A 20658-nucleotide genomic window follows, 5' to 3' on the forward strand; every position below is an offset into this window, starting at 1 on the left:
AAATTCTTAATCCATCCTTGTCTGTCTTTTGATTTGGCTACTGACATCCAAATCTGACCAGAATCAGCCTACTCGGGGTTTGTTTCCTGGTATCAGATCAACAGATCCTCAAATAGCAAGTGCTAAGAAATCAATTATACCTGCTATAATACTTTGTATTCTAGTTGATTAGTCTGTAAAATTTTTTCAGTTCTTTTTATACAAAAAAGAATTAAGCGCTTTCCATTTGTGATAATATTTTTTAAAGTTTTACAATCATTGTTAACTAAATATTTAAGCTCTGTAGCAAAAAACATTATCTCAGGTTCCAGGTTCTTATTCCAACCATTCAAGTGTTATATTTTTGACTCAATGACTAAAGAGTTTGAATATCTTAAGAATATATCAATACAGAGTCTCATTGTATGAATATAACAAACTAAAAAGAATATAAAATCATTAAAACACATATAATACAGTAAATTTACAGCGTTAATAACTATTTGTGCCAGGAGACCCTTGGAAATCCTTGCCTGCTTTGGACATTTGCCATGTTACAAATCTTCCTTCACCTGGGAAGAAATGGGATTGATAAACTGTCACTAGTGTTCCTAAGGGATGGTACTGAAAGGCCCTGACTCATCTCAAGATATAATTTAAACATGTTATGGAAAAAGAAAACAAAGCATGTAGTTTTGCAAAATTCTTATATAACCGTGTGGAAAAATTGTGGCTACTTGTTACTGTGTAATTTTTTTAAAAAGAGAAAGTCTTGCTTCTTAGTGTCTCAAATAAGAAAAGTTGTTGAATGATATCACTGTCAATAATCTTAAGTTTTAAAAGGTAGGGTCAAGATACCTTCCTTTTGATGCAGTTCAGATTGTGTCCATGAAGTAAAAACATGGATGAATTGCTTTTATTTACTTTTTTGAATTTTTATAAGAGTTTATTTGAACCAAAACTGATGACCTACACCACGGAGCAAGATCTCAAATGCTCCCTGAATTGCTTTCGTTGACCACCTCGCCTTAGATGGTGGAGGCTACAGTGGGATAGAAGTGTTTTAATTTACCAAATTTTGAATTAAGGGAAGAAACCTCAGAAGCAGATGATCTGAAATCGCCTTATACGAAAATATTTTTATATTATCTTTGGTTTAAAATAAAAGAGATTTTGTTGTAAAACCTCTTTGACTAACTTTTGTCTCTGTTGTGAATACTACTTCACTGTTTTATAAAATAACCAATTAATTAATTAAGGCCTGGCAAAGAGAAGGTAGTCTCCCCTGATCTTGACAAGGACTATTTTAGTACTACTATGGAATTCCAAGATGCCATCTAAATGATCTTACCTTTGCAAAAAAACTTCAATATGTTCCATATTAAATTGCAAAAGGTACGATGGGCTAAAATAGAAACACACACACACACACAAATTTTATAAATTTTACATACACACTGTTATGGGTTGAATTGTGTCCCCCTCAAAAAAAATATGTTGGAATCCTAACCTCTAGTGCCTCAGCATATTATCTTATTTGGAAATAGGATCTTCTTTTTTTTTTTTTTTTAATTGGCATAGGAATGACCAGGAGCAGTGCAGGAACTGCTCCCCACCCCAACTCTGGAGGTAATTGAGTTAAAGTGAGGTCATTAGTGTGAGTCCTAATCCAATATGACTGGTGTTCTTATAAAAAAGAGAAATGTGGACAGACACGAGCATATAGGGAGAGCATTATATGGACACGAAGGCAGAGATGGGAGCAATGCATCTACAAGCCAAGGAACATCAAGGATTACCAGCAACCCACCAGAGGCTAGGGGAGAGGCATGGAACAGATTCTCCCTCATAGCCTCGAAAAAACCAATTCTGCCCATCTTTGGACTTCTAGCCTCCAAAACTGTGAGACAATAAGTTTGTTATTTTAAGCTATCCAGTTTGTGGTACTTAGCCCTAGCAAACTAATATACATACCTACATCATTTTGGTGGTAGAGTATGATTAAGAGTGTAGGCTTTGGGGTCAGATAGAACTCTTTGAATTACACCTATCCCACAACAAGAAGTAGTTGTATGGTTTTGGGTGGTATCTTAACTTGTCTAAGTCTGTTTCATCTGCAAAATAAGATAATGCTCTATTTCATAGGGCTATTATAAAGATTAGATAATGCATATAAAGCTGTTAGCATAGTGTTTAACACATGGTGAACATAGAATTGGTAGCTATTATTACAATATTTGCACACAAATATACCCCAGGTATATTCATAGATAAATATACAAATGCACAAAGAAATATACCCAAGGCCTGCAAGACAAATACATAATCTTTATTATGGAACTTAAGAGTCCAAAAGGTGTTACAAAATTATATACTTTTTAAAAAATAATTTGTTGAACTTTATGGGATAAGAAGGACAACATCAAGCTAATCATAATAGGAAGAGTCTACCTAAATAGGGTGGTAAGTAAGGCTTTCCTCAGAAAATTACATTTATGGATAAAGATAGTTCTAAGCAAATACAAAGTCCCTATAGCAGGAAGGTTCATGACACATTGGAATAAGAAATCAAAAAGTCTACATTAGTGGAGCATAGTAAACAAGAAAAAAGGTGGTAGGAGGTGAATCAAGGTAATCAAGCAGGGACCAGATCATGTGAAGCTTTTCCCATGTGAAGGCATTTAGACTTTATTCTATTTTTAGAGCAATAAGAAGCCACTGAAGGGTTTTCATTAAGGGACTACTCTTAAAGCTTCATTCCTAGTGTGTTTAGAATGAGTTGGATTAAAAGGGATTGATAAATGTCCACTCAGGATTATATCAATAGTCCAGTAAAAAAATGGTAATTTAGACTACCCCATGGGTAACTGGCCAATTCCCTCCCTTACAGCCCAGGATGGTCCCAATAGCTTCAAAACAAAGCTCAGTTAACACTTTGACTCTTGTCCCTATCATTCCCTGATGTCTATTTCAACACCTCCCCTCCCCTTTCACTACTTGACTAATACTGGCTTTAACGGATTACAGGCAGCGTTACTTAAAAGACAGCTTTTGTTTATACTTCATTTACTACACTAGTAAACATATATTGGACATTAAATAAATGAGTTTGATGATACTCCTTTTAGAATACATGAATAAATCAAACACTACTACCCACCTTAATACCATTGGAAGCTGATCAATAGTGATGCCTTGTACAAATACTAGATATGCCAGAGAAGCCATAGAGTCTGCTAATTGTTTGTCTTCTTCTTCTTCGAATTCAAGATAATTCCAAGTCCTCTTTTTCCTTCCACGATTAAAAATCATTTTCGGGAAAGGGTGTCCAATTGCTGATAAAAAACCCTGTGAAGTGGATAAAAAAGGAAGCTACAGCAGACAGATGCTAATGTGGCCCCCACCATATTCACATCCTGTATAATCCTCTCCCCTTTAGGTGGAACCTGTGAGATTTGCTTCTAACCAATGGAATATGGCAAGATGCCACCTCATGATTAGATTGTTATGTGACAAAAGAGAGGGAATTTTTGCAGATGTAATTAAGGTCAAAAATCAGTTGACTGAATTATTGAGAAAGACTATCCTAAGTGTGCCTGAGTTGTCCAGGCACTTCTTGACAGTCAGAAACTCACCCCTGCTGACTTTAAAGTACTAGGTTGCCATTCTATGAGAGGGCTTCTGGAGGAGGCTGTGTGGCAAGGAACTACAGGCAGCCTCCAAGAACTGAAAATGGTCTCTGACCAATAGCCGGCAAGAAAATGAGGACCTCAATCCTGTAACTTCAAGAAGATAAAATTTTGCCAATAACTGAAGGAACTGAGTAAGAATACAAAAAAGTTCCACAGATAGATGGTGGTGACAGTTGCACAGTACTTAATGCAACTGAACTGTATACTTAAAAATGCTTAAAATGGTAAATTTTATGTTATGTATATTTTATCAGTGCTTCAGAAATATTTGATAGCAACCCAAACAATGTGAGACATACAAATATCATGAAATGATAGTTAACTACTCAGATGAAGAATACTCTGGGAACAATGCTCCATTGACCACTGTCTACCTAGAGTGGGCAGGAGAAATACTGGTCAGTGGCAGCAAAGATTGAGGAAACAGTGCTGATATCTCAGGTCATATGTGCTCTTGTGCCATTCATAAGAGAAAGAAACATCCCTGTATTAGTGGATAGGACTACAGTTTTACCTCTTTTTATTAAGAAGGGAAGGAGAAAAAGAGAGACTCAGGAAATAAAAGGTCACTCCTATGCGTCTTATACTATTTCTAATTCTAGTATACTAGAAAGCACCTGACCTTCAGAATCCAATGGAATTGAACTGAGTTTTGGTTCTACCACTTACTACCTTTAAGACACTAGATGAGTTATCTAACCTCTCTAAAGCCTCAGTTTCCTTATCTAGAAAATGAAATACTACCTATATCAAATATTTACTGAGCTCTACAAAAAGTTAAGGCTACAACAAAATGCTATATAGAAGTCAAAAGGGAATGAAAAAAACAGCTAAATTAGAATGAATACCTTCTACATATTCACTTATTTAATAAATGCTTGAGTGCCAAGCACTAGGCATGACATTGTAGGGTATTATAAAACCAAATAACACTTTTCCAGCCTTCAGGGAGTTAAAATCTGCTGATCCCAGATGGCTCCATTAGTCATTTCAGAACAAAAAAAGGAAGCATGGAAAATTATCTTAAGTCACAAAAGACTGCAATTCAGCTACCAGATGTTAAATATATACTGTTATACTGATTTTGAAAGCTACACATTCTTGTTAAGCTATAACATAAAAAGTTTATTCATATTCCAAATGTCCTCTTAATCATGAAGCTCCACTTCATGCAGCCAATGCAACATGCGTTTTTTTCCCAGAGCTAAGGTTAGCCTCTTTAAAAAACATCATACGTAAACAGTGCTGCTTTGGATATCTAGAGTCCACCTGTGTCCAAATTAGGGCCTTCACCACCTATCCACACACTATTCAACAGTCCTCCTCAGACCCAGCACCTACCTGCCACTCCACAATTTCTCAAGACAGCCTGTGCCCTTTCAGAAATATTCCTATGCTGCAACCCTTGGGACATTCAAGCAGTTTTATACCAAAAATAACTTGTGCCAAAGGAGGGATGGCTGAGGCCATTAATCTCAAGCACCCCATACTTAACTGTACTTCTCCAAGAAGTACCTGTACTTCTGAGAAGGCACCTCCTCACTTCATCTCCTATCCTGATTTCACCTTTACTTCTTTATTACTTTGTGCTTCCTCACTGCTGGCTCTTTCTACTTGTAATGCTCCTTCCACTGAGATCTTAGAAACTCTCCCCGACACCTTTGAACTCTGCATAGGCTACTTTGCTCTATCTCACTGATTTAATTAAAGTGGACTGATTTCTGGTGGGAGCTGCTCTCACCCCTCTTACATCACACAGCCAGGAAGGCAGCAGTGGGGATGGGTGGTACGGGCAAAGGCTTAGGATTATTTTGGTTCATGCTGCACTCTCAAGCAAAAGCTTGAGGCAGATGCTATAATGCCCTTTATCTGTCCTTATTTCTGTCATATGCTCACTTCTTGGTCATTTCCCCACATTTCACTGAGGACTCTGGTATCTGCCCACAATCTTTACCTCTATCCAACTCCTGCTATAATCCTGGGAACGTTGAATATTCACGTAGATAACTCCTCTAACAGGCTAGCCTCATGGTTCTTAATTTCTAAATTCTAGTGACCTTAATTTCTAATCCATTTCAACACCTAATTCCATTTTGGATCTCTGTCAACATTCAGAGCTATTCCATATTAGATACCTAAACTCTAAAAACTCATTTTCTAACCATAACCTCTTATCCTATCCTCCTACCAACCTGCTTTCCTACCTGACTTCTCCAGCCCTGTGAGTCCTTCATTTTAACCTACCCATCCGTCCCCTCCTAACTCCCCTTCTTTCTCTATCCAACCAATACACTATTGGTCATTTGAACTATCTGCACCCTATGCCCAATAAAATGCCAGCCTTGGAAAAATCGCTATATTCCACCTTCTCTACTACATCCGTGGAGCTAAGTGTAGAAAAATCACACAAAAATATAGATTTGTTATCACTATAGTTGTGGTCTCCAACCACAGTCGAGTGCCCAGCACTACTTATGCTTTCATGGTCTTCCACCATCTCCCTTTCCTTTTCCCTCAGTATTCCAATTCTTTTCCAGTTTCCCGAAGCCTCTTACCAATCCCCATTTCTACCTACTCATTCCTAAAAGGTCTCCTTCACCTAGAAATTTGAGGCCATTGGGTCTGATTCTCCTCCATTATATTACATTGCTGCTACAAATATCTCTACATGCACACCCATTCTTACCTCCTCCTTTCCAGGTGTCCTGGACCCTATGCCCAGCTGTCTGCTCTCCTCAAGAAACATTATTTCAGTTATGCAAGAAAACTTTTTTTTCTCCTTTAATGATTCCCACCCCTTCGGCCTATAAACATACTCCCTATCTCCCCTATTACTTTCCTACCCTAAGGCCATGTCTTCTAGCTGTTGCCTCTTCTTACTTTTCTAAATTCTTTTAGAGAATAGCTTATACTAGTCATCTTTTTCATTTTTGATGCACTCCTTTATCCATTCCACTGATTTTTGTCTCCAACACTCCAAACTGTTCTTGCTAAGATTACCAATGCCATCTTCCTACATCCAATGGATGCTTTTCAGCTCTTACTTTATAGACTCTCTCTGCTGCATTTATCACTATCAATCACTTCTTTCTTTTTGAAACTCTACTACCCCAGTTTCTGTGATATTTCTACCACCTCTTCGACTGTTCTTTGGTCAAAGAGATGGGCTCATCTTAAGCGCTGGCACTCTGTAGGGTTCAGTCCTGAGCCCTTTTCTCTTTTCACATTGATTTACCTCTTTAGGGGATCTCATCCACTCTTATTTCAAATTTCCTCCTTAAAAACCTGCTCTCTCTGGGTATTAGAAATATATTAAGAAGTTATTATCAATCTTGTTATGTGTCATAAAGGCATGTGGTCATGGTTTTTAAAAAAATCTTTACCAATTAGGGAAGCATAAAGACTTATGAATGAAATGATATATCTAGGACTTGCTATAAAATACTGTAGCAAAAAAACATTGGCAAAATGTCAGGAACTGTTAAAGCTGAGTGCTAGATACATAGGGGTACATTATATCATTCTCTCTACTTTTTGAAATGTTTTTAAATTTCCATAATAAAAAAAAATGTTTTTAAAGCGCACGATTTCTCTGCACTTTGCTTGGTATTCTCTATCTCAATTATCTGCATCTGCCCAGTTACCCAAGCAAAAACCTTATCCATGATTCAACCTTTTAACTATTCTTGTAAATCTAAATCAATAACCAAATTTTGTTAATTTTACCTACTATAAAGTTCTCAAATCTGCCTTATCCTCTTCATCTTCACCACCATTTCATATTCAGGCTCCTCTCATCATTCTCACTTAACCAAAAGACACCTAACCAGTCTCCCTGTTTCCAATCTTATCACGGTTAAGTTCATTCTCCATTAAAGTGAGGAGTCCGAAACAGTTCGATCACATCACTCCCAGGCTTAAAATCCTTTAACTGTTTCCAACTTTCACAGCTATCATCTCAAAACAGGGTACATATATCACATACAGTGGTGTTTACGCTGTACCCAGGGGATTTATACTGGACTCTAGCACTGGCAACAATGAAGAGGCTCCAGACTCTCCCGCACACCTGGGAAAATCCCTCTTCTCTCCTGCCCTCCCCTCCCTTATCATGCATAGTCTCTCTACTACTATCTTGACCATCAACATTAACACAAAGTATGTATCCCTATTTATATCAGTCACCAAATCATCTCTCATACTCAGAATGCAGTTACCCTAAAATTCTGACATCTCCTCATCTTCTCTCCTACCTCTCCTCAAATTTCAGACACCCTTTGAACATAAGACTGTGGAACTCAGTCATTAGCAAAATCAATTCTTCTCTAAATGGTCTCTCACCTCTCTCGCTCTAAATGAAATCTGGTTCTACTCTGAAAATAACTGTTTTCTTTACAATCCTCTGAAAGGGCTGTTACTTTTTCATCCATATCCACTGTACCACTGAGCCTGGAAGTAAAATACCTGTTCTCTTTGCTGCTTCCAGACCATTCCACCCCATCCTCTCTAAAATCTCTCAGCTCTGAAACTCATTCCATGTGACCATACCACTTCTACCCCTCTTTGTTGCAGTCATTAGCAGACTCCAAGGTCACTGCATTAATTGGCTTTCCAACATCACTCTTATCACAATTATGTGACTTAAATGTACAACCAAAGATCTTCTAATACCCTGGAATCTCAGGTACTTCATTTTGTCTAGTCCAGTGACCTTGGCTTCTACCCTCTCCTTACAATATGCACTCCCATGGTCATACTGTGACACTGTTATTAGTAACTGTAACTTTTCCATAATATTAATTTCAAGCATCCTTTTCTTTAACCTCTGATATTTTCGGCTTATTCCTTTTAGTAACCTAACTCCAACAGGACCTATAATCTAGTGATCCCATCATCTGTCCACTGTCTCTCACATTTAGTATATCCTAACTTCCCTCCTTACTCAGCTTAAATTCCACTGTCCAACATTAGTCATTCCCCTATATACATGCTCGGTGCTCTTGCCCCTCCCTTGCTTTGTAGAACTCACACAGTTCTCAAAACCCCAAGCTAATTAAATCCAACTTTCCTCCTATGTTGCACCTGCATTCGTGCAGACAAACATAGCCACAATTATACTTCTAATTTGAAATTCATGGCTATCGATCTCAAGTACATATTTTTCTAAATTTAAGATTAGAATCCCAGCACATTTTAAAATACTCTTGATGCATAAAGTCAAGTTGCATTTAAAATAAAATTTACTTAATTTTGGAGTTATTTTGAAAAGATTTATCATGAGCCTTAAAAGTGAGGATATTCTTTGGCACAGAAATTCCACTTCTAGGAATTTATTAATTTAACAATTAAACATGCAAAGATTTGGCTAAAAAGATATTTATCAGACTCAACAGTTAAAAAAAGTGGAATATTGTATAGTAATGAAAAATTGGAAAAAATCTTTGTTGAACTGCATGGCCCAGGTTAAATATATTATGCTAAATCTGTACCATGGAGTATTTTTAAGGCAATGGAAAAACATTCATAATATTCTAAAGAAAATGAAATAGATTACAAAAAAGTATGTATAATACTCACTGAAAAAAATTATATATGTAAATATTTATTTACAACTATAAAAGCAGAAAAAAGTCTGGAAGGTATCACTATTATTTATATTTGGGTAATGAAATTATTGCTGTTTATCTTCTTTTTGTTGATCTGCTATACAAAAAATACGTATTGCTTTACTATTAAATGTATCAATGTTCATGCTCAGGTGTAGTACATGAGAATATAGCAGCATTATAGCAGTATTTATAGCTGATAAAATTAGCTGTACTTACTATTACTTCAGATGCAAAACACCTTAATGGATCATTTCCAGCTTCTTCAGACTGCTCAAAGAATTGTGCTGTCAGCAAAGGGCATTTCAAGCATTTGAAACAACTAAGGTATAAGAAATGGGTAACTATGAATACGGCACTTCCTAAGTATAAAACACCTAGTTCTATAAGCACATCTAAGTTAATTTTATATAAAAAATAATGTAAGCACCAATAAATCAATGGCTTTTCAAACTGGTGATATAAGATCCTTTTTACTAGTAATGGGGAGAGCACAAGAACACCTTGCTACAATGTGGTGGGATTTACTCTCATGTCTGGACTATACCAATGGACGCTGAATGTTTGTCTGAGGACCAGTGCTAGTCCATGTAGTTTTCGTTAGTTCAAGTAAAAATCAGGACAGTGTAATTTTTTCATAAAGCATTATTTGTTTTATTTAGAGAACCAAACTTTATTCTGTGATAAAGCTTTTCCTATATCTTTAGTTAAAATATCTTTTCTTTCATGAAATGGGTTTTATAAACAGTAAAAAATTTTTAATGTCCTAACCTAACAGGACATAAAGCTAACAGTAGTTTTAGTCTCCAAAATTTAAAAAGTAAAATTATTGGCCCATGTAATTCAATAATCTAGTCTAGTACTATCAAACATAAATATAATGCAAGCCCTATATATAATTTAATTTTTTAGCAGTCACATTAGAAGTAGTAAGAAATAAGAGACATTAATTTTAATAATTAACCCAACATATCTGAAATATTATTTCAACATGCTATCAATATAAAAATTGAGGCAATTTAGTATTTTTTTAATAACAAGTATTCAAAATCCAAGTATTTTTTATACTTAGAGCACATCTTAATTTGGACTACTCATATATCAGGTGTTTGAAAGCCATAATGAACAGTGCATGATTAGTTTATAGTTCCCCTATTGGGTACTCTGCTATTGTTTTTGCAGTCAAGTTGGACATTCAATAATCTGGTGCTTCTTCTGCTTTCACTTTCAAAGGGAGAGTAAAAACACAATTCTCCCACAGCAAGACCCGATCCTTTGTTCATCTATTTCCCTCACTTCTATTATTCACTTACTATGATGAGCAAAGCCAATTCATAAAATATAAACAAATGAATTTTTAATTTTTAAAAATATCAATGCCTCATTAAATGCCCATATCAAATGAACCCCATATTCTTCTAAATTAAAAAACTGAAACTAGATTTTTATTTCCATTGCTAACAAATGAAACAAAGAAATATAAAATAATTGAACTATCAATTACTTAGATCCACTGTGAAATGTTCTTAAAAATATACTTACAATTTAAGTAATTCGTCCTTTAATTTTTCATTTTCCAGTGAGTTTTCTTTGTCATCAATGACTTCTTCCACAAAAGGCTTAGTAAATTCTATTAAGGCCTTGCAACACTGACAAAGGCCATAGTTATCTGTCTGTATTTGTTCCTTTGAGTATGGAACAGGAAGGAGAGATAGCTGACGCCAAATGGTAGACAATGCTAATCCAACTGAATATGCCTTGTTGTTATGAAGTTTCTGTATCACTAAAACAGAGACCAAGTTTTTACTTGAGGTAACCTCATCAAGCACACTAAAGATGGCACAAAAAGTCCAATTGATGTAGAATTATAACACATATTTTTTCATATTTTAAGAACTCTGAAATCAGGATGGCATATCATATAGCTTAACTGACAGTGTTTTCTTAGAGGTGAATAAAAGAATGAGGTGTGGCATTCTTCAACAGATGCCACGAAATCTTGTTTAGGTATGTTTACAACAGGTTACATATTTAAGACAGAAATGCTTTCCTTTTTTTTTTTTGGTTGTTTCAAGTGTAAGAGAAAGTGTCTTATAAACTATAAGGCACCATAAGACTGAGTATTTCATGTGGTACAAAGTGGCTGGGCATTCATACTTAAAACAGATTTACTCTAATTTCTGATTCTGGGCCTTTCGACCAGACTGAGTTATATGTAGGTCATTAAATTAAAAAGTAGTCTCTTTCCAAGTCTGCGCTGGTTGCCAAGGTCCGTTACTTATCATACTTGTTTCATTCTTTGGTAATACCTCTGCTATTCTCAACCCTAACTTCCCAATGCCAAGGATGAGCAATGCCTTGCCTGATATTGTTCTTAACCAAGATACAAGACTGTCACAATGCTATCAGACTGAGTATTGCAGACATCACTGAGGCAATCTTTTAAATATGTTTATAGGGAAAATTCTAGATCTAAGTTGCAGATAGGAAGGGAAGGCAAAAAGCTATAGGTTACAATACAGCACAAAAAAAAACAGCATGACATTCCATAAAATATTTCTTGGGTACCCACTCTGAGCCAAGTATTGCTACTACAGTTTAAGCAGACTACTCATTAATCAGTCATAAACTTTACTTTGGTATAGCCTTGACATTTCGGAGTAATATCAAGGCAATTACACAGATAAAATAAAAAAACACTTAGATATCTAAATATTCATTACCTGTTTGTAATGGCTGAAGTAAAAGAAGAATAATTGGGGATATCTGTTTTCCTGAGGGCTCCTCAATCAGTTCAAGCAAACCCAACAATAATTCCTTTGGATTACATAACTATAAAAATATTCACAATTGAACCTGTTTAATACAAGTTGTATTTAAAGCCACATGATTACTATTTTTAAAAAAGAGGGCATATACTGAGAAAATTATTTTTGCTTAACAATAAAACACTTCATAAAATTGTTTAAAAAATACAGGATCTCTGATTATCAAATCATTGTAAAACTAAACAGGATCTCTGATTATCAAATCATTGTAAAACTAAAACAAAACAAGAATTCAAAAGTCAAAGGGTCTCTAATGGACAACTACATTTTGGAGACTTAAATTCCTGGCTAAAGGAAAAGAAGAATGAGAAAAGAGAGCCTGATCACCAGAGCTGAGGTTTCCTTGAGCTTTTCCTGTCTACGCTGAAGACTGCCTTAGTTTCTCAGCGCTTCCATCAGGTGGACCTTTTATCTCACATTGTCAGGGTATTTAGATGAATGTAGTCTCTTTTGTCCTTTCTGAACAGAGGACAAAAGAGAAAGCATCGCCTTCTGAATGGCCATGTCTTATCACCTCACTTGCCTTTTTAAAAGCCCTCATGGTTAATAACTAATATGTAGATGGAGTCCTCTCTTTCCAAGTATATATTTGTGTTTATGTGCACTGATCTCTACGTAGATTTTTGTCATTTTTCTCAGAATTTATCTTTCTTAATCATCATTTTTTACTTATAACTATTAACTTTTTACCAAGAGTCACTTTCTGAAGTTTTCTGTCACAACTAATCTCCTTCCTATTCCTTTTTTCATTGTGATCACTTGCATTGTTTTTCATATATTTATTTTAAATTTAAGTTAGACATTTATGCAATCCATGATGTGATCCCCCCCGATTACTCTAGCACCTATCTGGCACTAAACACAATAATTACAATAATATTGACTATATACCTACCAGGGGTCCCCAACACCTGTGTCATGGACTGGTAGCTATTAGGAACCGGATCACACAGCCAGTGAGTGGCGGGCGAGCAAGTGAAGCTTCATCTGTATTTGCAGCTGCTCCCCAGCGCTAGCATTACCGCCTCAGCTCCACCTCAGATCACTGGGCATTAGATTTTCATAGGAGCACTGGTCCCTGGTGCCAAAAAGGTGGGGACCGCTGCCCTATGCTATACTCTAAATCCCTGTGACCATTCTGTAACCAATTTGTACTTCTTCATCCCTTCACTTTTTATACCCAAACCCCCTTCCCTCTGGCAATCACCAGTTTGTTCTCTGTATCTGTTTTCATTTAGTTTATTCGTTTATTTGTTCCTTAGATTCTGCATAGAAGTGAAGTCATATGGAATTTATCTTTCTCCGGTTTTTCATATTCTTTTAGGGAACATACCACAGAGGAAAGAGCACTGAGATTTGACTCTAGTTCCAACATTGCCAAAAGATCAATGTGGCTTTGAACTACCTCCCTAAACCTTGAATCCCACATCTATACGATAAACTACTTATTAAAAATAAAGCTTCTTAGGTCTCTCCTTGGGGCTTCTGAATTAGTGGATCTGAGATGGTTAGAAAATTCTTACATCCAGAAAATTTGAGGAAATGGACATGAACTTGCCCATCTAATCAATAAAGCTGGGCCTTTTCTTCAAAGAGTTCCTTCCTGTATTTTCATGAACTAAAAATTTTCTTATCAAAAACAAGCATTAGACAATAAAGGCGTATAATTAAAACATTATAAAATACTGCTTTGTATTGGGACGAAGAGAACCTAGTTTTGTTAACTTACCTTTATCAATAAATCAAGCATCAGAAAATATTTTCTTTTATCATCTTCCTTATTTTTCCATAAAAGACATCGAACAACAGGACCAACAAGATTCCAGGCCATACTCTTGATGATGACCTGTAATAACATTTTCAGAGTAAAGGAAATACTGCCATCTATAGGACTCTCACAGTGAGCTTTCTTAACTTGGAGCTTAGAAATTTCCTCTAAACAAAAAAGATGAGGCAAGCGAGTCCTACAACATTTCACCATTGACTTCCTAGCATTCCTAGGGTTGGCTGCTAAAAAATATTAACATTTTAAAATAGTTTTTAATACTGTTACTGAAGAAAGGCAAATGGGCCTTTACTTTTAATCAAGTTGGCCTTTCCCAGAATTTAAATAGTTCCTCTATTTCCAACAAGATAATTTGCTTACTATGTGCAAGTATTTAACTTTTATGGAGAATTTTGCTCCCCTGATTCATAAGGAAATCCAGCCAATATTCATGAGCTCATGAACCTTTTAAAGTTCCTTGCAGAATCTCTAAATATATTATAATCATGTAACTTATGTAAAAGGAGAGGGTGCCATTTCATTAATTTTCTCTCCTACATACAATTTGCTTCTATTTTCAAAGATCTTTCAGAATGCTTACCATACAAGTAAAAGTTTATAATTAGTGATTAACATTCATTATCAAAATCACTGATTTTCAAAACTATCAAAAATATACTCCACTTCTTTGGCCTGCATTCTACTTCAACTCATCAATATTTATCAAGCATATACTATGTCAACTCCCTAGAATACTCTAGGGGTTAGAAATAAAGCAAGAAATATATCAGTTAAGATCTCTATCATTATAGTTTACATCCTAGGTTCATTTTAAGGAAAAAAAAAAAAAAGAACACATATCTAGGAAGATAAATAGGTACAATACCCGCTCTGTGACCCCAATCTTATAAGATGATAAACAAAGGTAGAGTATAAGGTATACCAGGAGAATAGTCATTTCCATCTGAGGAAGGCGAGAGGCTTCCTAGAAGAGGCGATGGCTAAGCTAAGGCTTGTTAGAGAAATACAGAAGTTTGTCAGGCATAGATAGGTGGAAAATACATTCACAGCTCTGAAATGGCAATGTGTAAAGATATGACTTAACATGTCGTAGAGAACTAGCAACAGAATATGTTAGGGTACATAAACATATAGTTTACAAAAGAGGAAACACTATTTATGTCTTTGCTCTTTTACTAATTGAACATTTTAGTGTTTGTCTTATCAATCTGCATGAGCTCCCTATATGTTAATATTTACCTAGGTGTATTTATGGCAAATAATTATTTGGTTTTGGTTGTCCTTATTTTTTACACAGTGAAATATACTTTTTTCTTTTGTCCCTTTTCTACTGCTTTTATATCTAAAATGGATTTCTCCTTTAAAAATAAACATTCATTTACATTTTTAAAAAAGGTACTTCATTCTTTTTATTCAACAAGATTTATGTTGGAAACATAAAATGAAGAATTAATGTTTAAAAAAAACCAACAGCAAAACAATCATGTTTTTTACCTAATGAGATAGACAGCTAATCCCTGAATATCCTTTTCATACTAGTTATTTCTTCTGCCTGGCACACTCTTCTCCCAAATAGTCCCATAGTTTACACCTTGTTTCCTTTTAAACCTCTATGCTATTTTACCCAGCACAGTCCAACCCCCTACCATGCTTTGTCTATATTTATCACTTTCTAACATACTACATTATTTATTCATTGTGTATAGATCTCTGTTAGAATTTAAGATCCATATGGCTAGTGATTTCTGTTCACTGCTATACGTACTCCCAGCATGTAGAGTAGGGCCTGTTACAAAAGAGGTGTTCCATAAATACAGGTTGAATGGTATCTATTACTTTTAAGTGCAATAAATTATTTTCTCTCCAAATAGTTGATATTCTGTTCTGTTTTATTCTATTTTTGTGTGGCTTGGATTTTAATATTTATGTTTTTATTAATCAGGAAGTTATGTGGTTATTTTTTTCCAAATTACTAAATATTTATTCCTCCATTACTTATTAAATAAGCATAAGCTCGCTTTTTAAGACTTAATTCCTGTGAGATTCTAATTTTCCAACTATACTGTCTTTCCTTTTCTACAAGTGATTATCTGAGAATAATTAACTATAAGAGAAATTCCAGATTTGAATAAGATTCTGCGTATCTGAACTGAAAAAAGAACTCTGATGAAATATTTTACAAATATAATTTCGGCTGCAAAGTTTCCAAGTCATTACATAAACAGTGAATAGTTATGATAGTGAATAAATACTGACTATCCATAAGCTACACCTTGTGTAGTTTGATACTAACAACCTTACAGGGTGAGATTATTACTTCCAATTGACAGATGAGAAAGCCATAGTTTAGAGATTACTGACATGCCCAATGTCCAACAACTAAAACGTGGCAGAGCCAGGATTTTCATACAAGTCTCTCCAGCTCCAAAGCCCATGCTTTTCCCACTATATCAGTGGCTTTCGATGGGGGTGATTTTGTTCCCTACCTACCAGGGAATATTTGGCAATCTCTGAGACATTTCTGATTGTCATTACTGGGTACTGGGGGGGAGGATTGCTATAAAATATCAATAGTGCCAATGTTGAGAAACCCAGCACTGTAAGTGTCTCAGAACAAACTATTCATGTGGCTTTAAAAATTTACATAAAGCAGATTAATAGTAAATCTTAATCAATCTTGATTGCGTCACTTGGCAAAATAAATAAATAAATAAATAAGTTGTAGTTTTGAAACACTGTTTTATCAATATCTGAACCTTTGAATTTAGCAGACCACACGTTACAAAGGTGATTCTCAAGCTATTAAGACTAAGCCTCACTATGCTTAAATCTATCACAATCATCTAATCTCTGATAGTCATATACAGGTCTACATCTTAATCTCCTATTTCTCTATTGAGTTCCACACACTTTTTCAATTGCTTGCTGCATCTTACACTCAATATTTCCAAAGTAAACTTATTTGTCCTCCTTCAGGTCTTCTTAGGCTGCCTTTTTCTGCTTGGGATATATTATCCTCTCAGAGGTTAGAAACCCAGCTGTCTTTGACACCTCACTCTCTCTCATCCCCACATCAATGAGTCTCCTTTATATGACTCTAAAACTTCCTTGTAAGTGCTACATGGTGCCAACTGGAAGCAGAGCAGAGTGGTTAAAAGCTCTGAAACCAGGCTGCACAGGTCTGAATCTTGGATGACACATAAACGCTGAGTTATTTTGGGCAAGTCACTTATCTTCCAGTGACTATTTCCTTTTTTACAAAATGAATAGCAGTACATTATGGGATTCCAGAGAAGCTGAAAGAGTTAACAGATGTAAAACACTTAAGACAGACAGCATCTGGCACATAGTAAATACTCAATAAATATTAACTATTATCAACTTTATTATTATTAGCTAAACACAAGGTACTTTCAAAGGTTATCTTCTGAGAACTCAATTGGAAAAAATCAAGGAGTTAAAGAAAAACATTAAATTTATTTAGGGCTACAAAGGTACCATAAACACATCAAAAACAAATGTATTAAATAAAATGTCCTAATTTTTCTTAAAAAAACTTTAATAAAAAAGGGATAAGCCCTTTAAATACTAAGAGATTTTACAACAATGTGTGATTTTAAAGTTTTAGGAATCTCCCAAATACAATCAAGGTGCCCTGGATATAATCACAGGCCAACATGACTAGATTGTGATAGCAACAAAGAAAATAAATAGCATTTCTGTAGAAATAAATAGCATTATAAATGAAGAAAGAGTTTGTTCCTGGAAAGAAGATTGTCTTTCCTTGTGCAAGGAGTCCAAAGACACAAAATTTGGCAGTATTACCAACACTGTGTTCAAGAAAAAGTTGTTTCTGATCCCAAAAAGATCTTTTCCCATTGTGGAGAATGATTTCTTAGACAACTGTAGGTGGATGATATCGGCGGGGTCATTCAGCTCTTTCTCATTCTGATTCTACGTATCCAAAATATTATCACTTAATATTTGGTTTTCTATATACAGGCTGCAGAAATGGAATATGATGATCACCAAAAATTATTATCTAGCCTAATATTTATATTTCTCAATGTAAATTAATGATCTAAATGCTACTTTTGATGCCTTAACCAGAAGTAATCCCTGCTTTTCTAAAGCATTTTACTTTTACTTCAACTATAACACTTATTTCATTTATTTAATCTCCTTACTGTTAGTTGTTTACATGTTTATCTCTTCTACCAGACTCTAAGTACCTTGAAGTATATGAATAGTCCTGGTTCCTTTTTTGTTTTCCAGTTTCCTACTATGGAAATTTGATTCTTAAATGTTTGATGAATAAACGAATAATAGCACCATGTGGCTATTCTCTTCCTAGTAACACACAAAGATTGTACTTACTTTATTCTTTTCATTTTGAATAATTTCTAATAGTTGGTCTATGTGCCCTTCATCTATGCATCTTTGGCCTGCTAACTGAAATAGGCCAAAATCTTCTTCTTTAAAGTCTTCCTCGTCTAGGATTTGCTGGCAAAAACAAAATAAACAAAAATCAAACATGTTTAGGCAAATAAGAATTCAATAACTACTTGATTTATCTCTAAAAAAAGTAAATCTGTTTAAAGCTAGGTAAGTTGCACATATGCATATACATGAAAATTAGGATTAGCCTAATAAATTCTTTAATGGAAGTATCAACTGTTTCAAAGAAATCTGTAATAAGGATCAGTATTAAAAATTTTAAAGGTTATTTAGACAAGTATGTCACTTGGAGAAATAATCCAATCTGCCTTCCTGTCATACTCTTTATTCACAGGTTAAAAACAGCAAGGATTAAAGAAGATAAACAATTTGAGTAACCGCAAATGTAATTAAAAATAATCCGTGCCCTTCCCATATTTTGAAAGGTATTTAACTTTACAAATGGAAAAAATTACTTACACATCTCTTTATTACAGACTGAAGTTCCTCCACTGCCATTCTTCGTTATTTTTCCTAGTTTTGATACTGAAATGTACTGATATAAAACATACTGTTAACTATCAGAGATATTGTACACTGCAGTATTAATAAGTGATATTTCATTCTGATAAATTATTAGTAAATATAATAAAATGTAGTTTTAAAGCTGAAATGTTTTCACTGATAGTAGTATGTTAGCCTAAGGAAATAAAAACTCTATTTTAAATAAACTCCTGACACATCTGTCAAGTTTTCTTAAAAAGTATTGCTTATTGTGGTTTTGACAGATACATCCGAAAAAAGCCTCTAGAGCACTCCCAAGAAGATCGCAAATATGGACTACATAAAGTGCATTAAAAAAGCAAAGTATTTCATTTCCGAAAACATTTCCAAAAGGTGGGCCTGAAATCAATTCTAATCAATAGGGAATTCTTAATTTTTTAGTGTCCCCCTTGACAAAAATTGAAGTCAACACAACTCACCCAAAGGGAGTGAAAGTTCAGATGCCCTCCACCCCCAGTGTGACAGAAGCACCCTTAAGAGATGCGGTCCCCAAAATAATCAACCCAGTGAAATCAAACAGCGACTCTAGGAGAACCGCGTTCCATTCCCGCAGGCCACCATTCCTCCCGGCATGAAGGCCCGGCTCCAAGCCCGCAGTGGGGCGTGAGTCCGCCGGGTCCTCACGGCAGCGCGCTCAAGGGCGGATAAAACCCCAGGGCGCGTGCGGACGGCATCCAAGGGAAGCCATTTCTCCCGATTCCCGCCCGCCTGGGCGTTCGGACCCCACCACCTCGCCGGGCCGCATCCAGCAAGGCTCAAGGGTCGCCACGAGCCTGGGCCAGCCGGGACCTCCCTCTACGTCCACTTACCCACCCGGCCCCTGGCCTCTCAGAGTCCTCCTCCACCTCCGCGGGGCGCATAGGCCACTGTCCCGGCCCCGCCCCGTCCCGCTGATCCCGCCTCGCGCTACGCGAGCGGAGGCGGGGCCTCGAAGGGGACGCTTCGGCCGGTCCCAACCATCTGACGACGACGCTTCCCATGGCTGAGTCGGCCCGGCCTCCTGTGGCCTGCCACAAGGCCCGGGTTCCCCGCGCCCCTCGAAACCCCGCAGGTAGGCAGAAGGGCCTTTTCCCACGTTTGGACCCTGAGAACTGAGCCCCAACAGAGTTCCAGACTAAAGCGCACGGGGTGCCCCGGAAAAGCTGCCCCAGGGGGAGGGGTCTTCCGGCAGAGAAGGCCGAGCGCTTCTTCCCACCGCAGCCCTCCCGCCTTCTGGGAAACACCTGCGGCCGGACCCCCAACTCTTTACTCTAGCGTTCCAAGATTTTCCCCAGAATGGGCTTGTTCCATCTCTCAGAGCCTAGAGTTGGGGCCGCCAGGGTGGGCAAGTGACCAGGGCAGCGTCGGCCCGCCCTGTACAGCTGCCGGTGAACCTAGCAGTGGTCCTCCCACTTTTACTGCCCCGGTTCTTTGAGGTATCCGAGAACCTCTTCCCCTCTTGCCCGGGAGTGAACATTTGGGGGACAGAGGTTACCTCTAAAAGTACCCAGGTCTCAGATTTTTAGGAGTGCTTAACTATGCACCTGTGATAAAGGAGAAAATTCGGTCCCGAAAGAGATACATGTTAACCAGGAAAATTTGGGGAATAACTAATTAATTTACAAAAACAAATTGGATTCCCTTCCTATTTCATTTGATTTACACAGAATTGGAAATGAAATATGTGGAAAATAAGAAAAGATGGTATACAGTTTATATGGATAGGAATCTGTCCTATAACCTAGTGTGTTTGTGTAGAATTGAACAACTTTTTTCTTTTGGTGGTT

At 36.4% G+C, this 20658-nt stretch overlaps 2 protein-coding genes across 9 annotated transcripts in view; one reads left to right on the top strand and one right to left on the bottom strand.

The window, feature by feature from the left end:
* GLMN (glomulin, FKBP associated protein) overlaps positions 1–19799 on the bottom strand; it is a 34537-nt gene extending 14738 nt beyond the window's left edge. For 2 of the 7 annotated variants that reach the window (XR_003048536.1, XM_015595208.2), the window contains exons 1-9: positions 19702–19799; positions 18809–18884; positions 18269–18394; positions 13835–13951; positions 12001–12109; positions 10820–11060; positions 9497–9599; positions 3140–3327; positions 1331–1384 (exon numbers count right to left, since the gene is read on the bottom strand). Coding sequence is in view for 6 of the 7 variants with exons in the window: in XM_015595208.2 (XP_015450694.1) it covers positions 1331–1384; positions 3140–3327; positions 9497–9599; positions 10820–11060; positions 12001–12109; positions 13835–13951; positions 18269–18394; positions 18809–18847 (977 nt within the window). In the remaining variant the exon portion in view is untranslated. The other 5 variants (XM_015595209.2, XM_015595211.2, XM_006919408.3 and 2 more) reach the window with 5 other exon arrangements.
* The window catches only part of RPAP2 (RNA polymerase II associated protein 2), a 78682-nt gene continuing 77815 nt past the window's right edge, over positions 19792–20658 (top strand). Inside the window, exon 1 of one of the 2 annotated variants that reach the window (XM_006919409.3) lies at positions 19792–19943. In XM_006919409.3, the coding sequence (XP_006919471.2) occupies positions 19871–19943 (73 nt within the window). In that variant the 5' untranslated portion in view covers positions 19792–19870. The remainder of the gene's footprint in view (positions 19944–20658) is intronic. The other variant, XM_025051920.1, reaches the window with a different exon arrangement.

This window comes from Pteropus alecto, unplaced genomic scaffold, assembly GCF_000325575.1.
Source record: "Pteropus alecto unplaced genomic scaffold, ASM32557v1 scaffold25, whole genome shotgun sequence".
NCBI lineage: Eukaryota > Metazoa > Chordata > Mammalia > Chiroptera > Pteropodidae > Pteropus > Pteropus alecto.